Below are 9,323 nucleotides of genomic sequence, written 5' to 3'. Positions count from 1 at the left end.
TGCTGTGTTCCTCCAGCTCCACACTGTATTGACTTAATATGTGTCAGATATGACTCTAACCACCGGAGAGTTTGCCCCCGATCCCCAATGATTCCAGTTTTGCTCGGGCTCTTTGATGCCTTAACGTCAAGGGTTATCTCTCTCTCACCTCACCTCTGGAATTCAGCTCTTTTGTCCATGTTTGAACCAAGGCTGTAATGAGGTCAGGAACTGAGTGGCCCTGGTGGAAGCCAAACTGGGCATCACTGAGCAAGTTATTGCTGAGTAGATGCTGCTTGATAGCACTGTTGATGACACCTTCCATCACTTTACTGATGATCAAGAGGAGACTGATGGGGCGGTAATTGGCCAGGTGAGATTTGTCCTGCTTTTTGTGTACAGGACATACTTGAGCAATTTTCCATATTGTCAGGTAGATACCAGTGTTGCAACTGTACTGGAACAGCTTGGCTAGGGGAGCGGCAAGTTCTGGAGCACAAGTCTTCAGTATTATTGCTGGAATGTTGTCAGGGCCTGTAGCCTTTGCAGTATCCAGTGTTTCCAGCCGTTTCTTGATATCACGTGGAGTGAATCGAATTGGCTGAAGACTGGTATCTGTAATGCTGGGGACCACTGGAGGAGGTCGAGATGAATCATCCATTCGGCAGTTCTGGCTGAAGATTGCTGTGAAAGGTTCAGCCTTATCTTTTGCACTGATGTGCTGGGTTCTTCTATCATTGAGGATGGGGATATTTGTGGAGCCTCCTCCTCCAGTGAGTTTTTTAATTGTCCACCACCATTCACAACTGGATGTGGCAGGACTGCAGAGCTTAGATCTGATCCGTTGGTTGTGGGATCGCTTAGTCCTGTCTATCACATGCTATTTGGCGTGCAAGTAGTCCTGTTTACGTTTTGGGTCTGGTGACCCTTCCTCAGGTCAAGCTGTTCCAGTACAGTTACAACACTGGTATCTACTGACAATATGGAAAATTGCCCAAGTATGTCCTATACACAAAAGCAGGACAAATCCAACCCGGCCAATTACCACCCCATCAGTTTCCTCTTGATCATCAGTAAAGTGATGGAAGGTGTCACCAACAGTGCTATCAAGCAGCACCTGCTCAGCAATAACCTGCTCAGTGATGCCCAGTTTGGGTTCTGCCAGGGCCACTCAGCTCCTGACCTCATTACAGCCTTAGTTCAAACATGAGTTCAAACAAATTCTGAGGAAGGGTCACCAGCAACATTAACTCTGATTTTTTCTTCACGGATGCTGCCAGACCTGCTGAGCTTTTCCAGCAACTTATGTTTTTGTTCCTGATTTACAGCATCCGCAGTTCTTTCAGTTTTTTTTTTAAGTAGTCCTGTTTGGTAACTTCACCAGGTTGACACCTCATCTTCAGATATGCCGGGTGGTGCTCCTGGCATGCCCTCCTGCACTCTCCATAGAACCAATGTTGATCCCCTGGCTTGATGGTAATGGTTGAGTGGGGGATATGCCGGTCCATGAGGTTACACATTGTGCTGGAGTACAATTCTACTGCTGTTGATGGCCCCCAGTACCTCATGGATGCACAGTCTTGAATTGCTAGTTCTGTTCGATGTCTGTCCCCTTTAGCACGGTGTTAGTGCCACACAACACGATGGAGGTTATTTTGAATGTGAATTATTCTCAATTACTAAGGAGTTCAAGTGTTACAGGGAGAAGATGGAAAATGTTGTTGACAAACATAGCAGCTATGATTGCATGGTGGAGCAGACTTGATGGGCCAAAAGGCCTAATTCTGCTCCTATTTCTTCTGGTCTTTTGGACTGCAGCAGTTCAAGAGTGGGGCTCACTACCACCTTCTCCTGGTCAATTAGAGATGGGCAGTAAATTCTGGCACAGCCAGCAATGCCCACAGCCCATAAACAAATTTTAAGAACTCCCTACAGGTATTGCCCATGTAAATTGGACACTGTACTCAAGCTGAGGCCTACTAATAACTTATAAAAGTTTAGTGTGGCCCCCTTGATCTTGTACTCTCCAGCTCTGTATAGAAGTGTGCCTTTTTAGTTGTCTCCACATTTTCAAAGATTTCAGTTTCTCCAAATTTCTTTTTTTTAGTGCTAATCTCAGTGAGCCGTTGTAAACACAGATGAGCGGCTGTGGCAGTCTGGTTAATCTGCTGCAGTTGGCAAAGGGTTAATGTGCAGTCGAAGTGAATCTTGAGATTGTAACAAACAGCGTTCAGTCCCTCCCATTCAGTTGGGTTGCAGGAGGCTTGCTGCAGGTTATACTCTCCCCGCTGCTCTGTGTCAAACCTCTCTCCGAGGTTTCACTAAGTATGGAGGACACAGGCATAACCGAGGATCTGCCGACTTGTGCCTTCTGCCACTGCCCATTCCCTGAATCCGATGCATTGCCCTGTGGCCATTACCTTTGCTCAAACTGTATCGAGGATGCCCGGGCCAAGGGAGAAGCTGCGGGCAGACTGGACTGCCCAGTGTGTATCAATCCGTTGGTCTCGGAGCCCAGGCTGGATGGGGAAAGCCAACCGGAGAAAGCTGCTGTCCCATCCCTCACAGCCGAGCTCCCCCCACCTGGAAGAGACCCTCAGGAGGTGGGCGTAGGTGACCCTGCAGGACAGCTCCCCAGTGATCCTACAGAGAGACAGTGCCATGAACACAAGGAGCCTCTGGAGTTTTACTGTGAAGACGATGGAGAGTGTGTGTGTGGGCCATGTACAGTAACAGGCAAACACAAATCCCACTCCCTGCTCAGCTTGGAAAAGGCAGAAAGTCACGTAAAGGTGAGTGAGGTGAAACGAAAGTGTCCAGTTAAGAGTATGGGGGGGATTGGGAGTTTAATACAAAAACTTGACGTCTGCCAAATGAGGAAACATTCATTTTAAAAGAGAGGTCGCACGTAACATTGAATCATTGAATGCCGATAGCATCGTGGGAGGCAGTTTGGCCCATCAGAGATGTGTATAAAACGTAAGGAAAGGACATATGCAAATATAAATGCTAGTGAAGATCCCACAGACGGAGACTGAGGTATAGAGAAGAAAAAACGTCACGAGTTCCAAAAAGGGAACTTAGGAGGTGACCTGGCAGAGGCATCAAGAACAACTCTCAAAGTTGTTTCACTAGTAAGAGAAAAACTGGGGCTGCGGATAGTTCTGACTTCTTAAAGGCAAACGCAATGAAACTAAAAATGTAAATTGGGAAATGGATGGCCTGTGAAATAATTATGCTGTGATTATTCCCAATAGGAGAAGGGGTTATAGTTCTAAAAATAACTTAGAACTAAAACAAGGGGAGGAACTAACTAAATTTAAATGTCAGGTTAAAAACCGGTAATAGAGAAAAGAATGCAATTGATTATTGAGAAGAGTGTGGGACACTTTGGTTCCAAGCCCCATGATATTGAAAGAAGTAGGTGAGAAAATTGTTGATTTTCCAAACTCTCTCGATTCAGGGACTGCTGCCTTCAATTAGATAATCCCCAATCTCCCTTCAGTATTGAAAAAGGGTGGGAGAGAGGAACGAGAACACTCCAGATCCATTCTTCCAATATCAGCTGTGGGGAAGCGACTGGAATCTGTGATGACAGACAGAGAGACCAAACACATGGACATGTATGAATTGGTTAACAAGTGTGACTACAGTAGATCACAAACTCCAGCAGGGCCAGGTTGAGCTGAATGGCTTGTCTTCTGCATATCCAATGAAATCCTGTGTGATTAGGGAGAGCCAGCCTGGATTTGTACAGGTCTAACTAACCTAGCTAAACATTGTTGACAGACGTAACTAATGTGTTTTAAAAGCGAGGGATGTGGATATTGTTTGTATGGATTTACAGATGACACTTGTAAGGTTCCACAAAACAGATTGTTTGCAAAGACTGAAAATGCACATTATTGTGGAAGCAGGCCATTCAGCTCATCCTGACCCTCCAAAGAACATCCCACCCAGACCCATCCCATCTTTGCATTTCCCACCCTAGACACTATGGGCAATTTAGCATGGCCAATCCACCTAACCTGCACATTTTTGGACTGTGGGAGGAAACCAGAGCACCCAGAAGAAACCCACGCAGACACAGGGAGAATGTGCAAAGTCCACACAGACAGTCACCTGAGGTTGGAATCAAACATGGGTCCCTGGCGCTCTGAGGCAGCAGTGCTAACCACTGAGCCACCGTGCCGCCCTCTCTGGGGAATGAGGAATAAGACAGAGAGGGGGATAATGGAAATGTAATTAGTGCCCCCCAGGGAACTGTACCAAGGCCCAGAGCCTTTCATTGTAAATATAAATGACTTGGATGAAGGAACCTAGAAACAGGGAGCCATACGTCGAAGTTTGTTGAAGTTGGGAGCAGAAAGTTGTAAAGATTTAGAGTCATAGAGTTGTAGAGATGTACAGCATGGAAACGGACCCTTTGGTCCAACTCGTCCATACAGACCAGATATCCTAAATAAATCTAGTCCCATTTGCCAATGTTTGGCCAATATCCCTCTTAAACCCTTCCTATTCATATACCCATCCAGATACCTTTTAAATGTTGTAATTGTACCAGCCTCTTTCCTCTGGCAGCTCATTCCATACACACACCACTATCTGCCTGAAAAAGTTGCCCCTTAGGTCCCTTTTAAATCATTCCCCTCTCACCTTAAACTCATGTCCTCTCCCCCACCTCAGGGAAAATATCTAGTGTATTTACCCTAACCATGCCCCTCATGATTTTATAAACCTCTATAAGGTCACCCCTCAGCCTCCGATGCTCCAGGGAAAATACCCCCAGCCTATTTAGCTTCTCCCTGTAGCTCAAACCCTCCAACCCCAGCAACATCCTTGTAAATCTTTTCTGAATCCTTTCAAGTTTCACAACATCCTTCTTATAGCAGGGAGACCAGAACTGCAAGCAGTATTCCAAAAGTGGCCTAACCAAAGTCCTGTAGAGCTGTAACATGACCTCCCAACTCCCATACTCAATGCACTGACCAATAAAGGCAAGTGTACCAAATACCTTCTTCGCTATCTATCTACCTGCAACTCCACTTGGAAGGAACTATGAACCTACACTCCAATGTCTCTTTGTTCAGCAACACAGCTCAGGACCTTACCATTAAGTGTATAAGTCCTGCCCTGATTTGCCTTTCCAAAATGCAGCACCTCACATTTATCTAAATTAAACTCCATATTGCCACCCCTTGACCCATTGGCCCATCTGATCAAGGTCCCATTGTACTCTGAGGTAACCTTCTTCACTGTCCACTACTCCTCCAATTTTGGTGTCATCTGTAAACTTTGTTGATAAGGTTAAATCAGTGGGCAAACAGGAGGTAGGAGGAATTCAGTATGGGTAGGTGTGAGCTGATCCACTTTGGATCCAAAATTGGTAGATCAGAGTCTATCCTATATCGTTAGTTAGGAGTTGTGGAGAAGCAGTGAGATTTTTGGGGTCTATGTAGAGAAATCAGTAAAAACTAGTGGAAGAAGCAAATAGAACGAGCCGTAACTGTGAGAGCTATTGGGATAACAAGGTGTAGAGCTGGATGAACACAGCAGGCCAAGCAGCATCAGAGGAGCAGGAAAGCTGATGTTTCGGGCCTAGACCCTTGAAACGTCAGCCCCCATTTCTGAAGAAGGGTGTAGGCCCAAAATGTCAGCCCCCATTTCTGAAGAAGGGTCTAGGCCCGAAACGTCAGCCTTCCTGCTCCTCTGATGCTGCTTGGCCTGCTGTGTTCATCCAGCTCTACACCTTGTTATCTCAGATTCTCCAGCATCTGCAGTTCCTACTATCTCCAGAGCTATTGAGATATTTGATTCCAGGAGAAACAACACAACAGGAACTGAATCTCTCTTCATGCTGTGTCCAAAATAACTCTACAGAGGCCATATCCTGTCACTAAGTTACCCTTTATTTACATGTGAAGTCCTTGACACTGGTCCCAGCTCCCTCAGAGTCAGCTCTCAGAGTGAACAGAACATGTGACACTCCTGTTCTTTTCTCTCAGCCAGGACTCTCTGAATGGTCCAGGTTAACAACCCCAATCAGGGAACTCAGATTCTATGATGGCCACCTGGCTGACCTTGTTACAATCACAAGGCTGATCCCCACCCCTGACCCACCAAGTCCAGCAACATAGGCCTGTTCTTTCTCTTGTAGCTCCTCCAAGGCTGTTTTTGCACCCGGTCCAGTTCCACTGACTCTGCCTCAGATACCAGCGGCATGTACTGAACTGTAGCCCACCTCTTGCTCTTGGAATATCTCAGTAGAAATTCATCCTCTTCTTCAGGCGGTGAAGGCATCAAGGTTGTGACATCCATTGTGTCCAACTTAGATGCTGACGTTTCTTTGACACTAGACGGAGGGGTCGAACCCAGGGATTCCAACTGCCTTCACAGCTGTTCTGATGGGCCGGGTATGTTTTGCACCTGCCCATTTGCAAGATTTCAGCTTTCATACGGTTCACATGCTTGCTCAGGACTGCCTCACCTACCCAAACTTTGTATGTCATGGGAGCTGATCTCGTTTTGACCATGCCTGTTACCCATGAAGGGCCATTTCCATGGTTTCGGCATCAGACTTCATTCCCTGAAGTAAACTGTTTCTCTTGCTCAGCGGAATCTTGTGTCCAGCAATGGCAGTCGTGATGCCATTTCACCCTACCAACCCCTCAGGTCTGGGCAGATCAGATTTAACTTGATGAAGAATCTTCTCCCCACTAGCAACTCTGCTGGAGCTATTCCTGTAGTTGCATGAGGTGTGGTCCTACAATAAGACCGTAAGACCAGAAATTAGGCCATTCAGCCCTTCAAGTCTGCTCCACCATTCACTCATGGCTGATAAGTTTCTCAGCCCCATTCTCCTGCTTTCTTCCCGTAACCCTTGATCCCCTTAACAATCAAGAACCTATCTATCTCTGTTTTAAATATCCTTAATGACCTGGCCTCCACAGCTTTCTGTGGCAATGAATTCCATAGATTCACCACTCTCTGGCTGAAGAAGTTTCTTCTTATCTCTGATCTAAAAGGTCTTCCCTTTATTCTAAGGCTGTGCCCTTGGGTCCTAGTCTTTCCTACCAATGGAAACATCTTCCCAACATCCTCTCTGTCCAGGCTATTCAGTATTCTGTAAGTTTCAATTAGATCCCTCCTCATCCTTCTAAACTCCATCGAGTATAGTCCCAGAGTCCTCAAACGTTCCTCAAGAATGATCCCAGGAATGAAAGGCTTAACATGTGAGAAGCCTTTCATTCTTGGGATCATTCTGGTTACCCTTCCTGGACCTGCTCCAGGGCCAGTACATTCTTTCTGAGATATGAGACTCAGAATTTCTCACAATATTCTAAATGTAGTCTGACCAGATCTTTATAAAGCCTCAGAAGTGCATCCCTGCTTTTATATCATAGTTGTATTGAAATAAATGCCAACATTGCATTTGCCTTCTTAACTACTGAGGGGTGACCTTATGAGAATCTTGGACCAGGTTTCCCAAGTCACTTTGCACTTCAGATTTCTGAATTTGCTCCCCATTTAGAAAATTGTCCATGCTTCTATTCCTCTTACCAAAGTGCATGACCTCACACTTCCCCACGTTGTATTCTATCTGCCATTTTTTTGCCCACTCTCCTAAGTTCTTCTGCAGCCTCCCACATCCTCAATAGTACCTGCCCCTTCACCTATCTTTGTTTTGTCTGCAAATGTAGCCAGAATGCCCTTAGTTTCGTCATCTAGATCAGTAATGTATAAAGTGAAAAGTTGTGGTCCCAACACTGACCGTTGTGGAACACCACTTTTCACCGGCTGCCATCCTGAGAAAGACCTTTTTAGCCCCATTTTCTGCTTTCTGCCAGACAGCCAATCTTCTATCCATGCTAGCATCTTGCCCTTATCTTACTCAGCAGCCTCCTGTGCGGCACCTTGTCAAAGGTCTTCTTGAAGTCCAGGTAGATAACATCCATTGGCTCTCCTTGGTCTAACCTGCTCATTATTTCCTCAAAGAATTCTAACAGATTTGTCAGGCATGACCTCCCCTTGATGAAACTATGCTGACTTTACCCTATTTTATTGTACACTTCCAAGTATTCAGAAATCTCATCCTTTACAATAGACTCCAAGACTTTGCCATCGACCGAGGTCAGGCTAATTGGCCTGTAATTTTCCATCTTTTGCCTTACTCCCTTTTTAAGCAGGGGTGTCACATTAGTGATTTTCCAGTCCTCTGGGACTTTCCTTAACTCTAGCGATTCCTGGAAGATCACCACTAACGCCTCCACTATCTCTTCAGCTATTTCCTTTAGAACTCTGGGGTGCAGTTCATGTGGTCCTGGTGATTTATCCACCTTCAGACCTTTGCATTTTCCTTGGTGATGGCCACCATACTCACCTCTGCTCCCCGACTTTCTTAAATTTTTGGGATGTTACTCATGTCTTCCACTGTTAGGGCTGATGCAAAGTGCTTGTTCAGTTCCTTCGCTGTTTCATTTTTCCCCATTACTACTTCTCCAGCATCATTTTCCAGCAGCTCAATGTCTACTTTTGCCTCTCTTTTGCCCTTTATATATCTTTTTATGTTCCTGGCTAGCTTATCCTCATATTTAATCTTGTCCCTCATTATTTCTTTTTTTGTTGCCCTCTGTTGGTTTTTGTAAGCTTCCCAATCTTCTGGCTTCCCACTGCCCTTCACCACATTATATGCTTTCCCTTTTGCTTTTATACTATCCCTGACTTCCCTTGTCAACCATGGTCACCTCATCCCTCCTGTACCATGCTTTTTTTTTTCCTAGGGATGAATTTTTGCCGTGTGTCCTGAATTACTGCCAGAAACTCCTGTCTTTGCTGTTCCACTGTCTTTCCTATGAGGCTCCTTTCACAGTCAATTCTGCTCAGCTCCTCCTTCCTGGCTCTGTAGTTGCATTTATTCAGTTGCAATGCCATTACCTCTGATTCTATCTTCTCTCTCTCTCAAATTGCAGAGTAAATTCAATCATATTGTGGTCACTGCCCCCTAAGGTTTCCTTCACCTTAATCTCCCTAATGAAGCCTGCTTCATTACACATCACTAAATTCTGAGCCAAAGTTCTTCCAGCAAGCAACACTTGCTGCAGATATGGTCACTACAGCTCACAATGGGATCTGCAAGCTCTCACATCATATAGCTATAGCATCTCACCTTCCCAGCTAATTAGTTAGTTAATCCCCAGTTAGTTAATTAATTTATAAATTGGCTTTGCAGTTTTTTTTTTCAAATTTAGCACAGATGTCCTACCAGCCAATCAGGTCACAGCTCCCGTGTGACATCACTTTTTCAGTTTGGCTTCAGTTACTCCATGTGCTCCTCCCTGTGACTC

The 9,323-nt window shown here is 45.4% G+C and overlaps 1 protein-coding gene across 1 annotated transcript in view; it reads left to right on the top strand.

The window, feature by feature from the left end:
- Positions 1-2,306: 2,306 nt before the first annotated feature.
- The window catches only part of LOC109914860 (E3 ubiquitin-protein ligase TRIM7-like), a 38,456-nt gene continuing 31,439 nt past the window's right edge, over positions 2,307-9,323 (top strand). Inside the window, exon 1 of the mRNA XM_020514474.2 lies at positions 2,307-2,771. Coding sequence (XP_020370063.1) covers positions 2,307-2,771 — 465 coding nt within the window. The remainder of the gene's footprint in view (positions 2,772-9,323) is intronic.

This window comes from Rhincodon typus, chromosome 2, assembly GCF_021869965.1.
Source record: "Rhincodon typus isolate 14 chromosome 2, sRhiTyp1.1, whole genome shotgun sequence".
In the NCBI taxonomy this organism is placed as follows: Eukaryota; Metazoa; Chordata; class Chondrichthyes; order Orectolobiformes; family Rhincodontidae; genus Rhincodon; species Rhincodon typus.
Note: the sequence above shows the minus strand (reverse complement) of the source record. Positions and strands in the feature narration are given on the sequence as shown.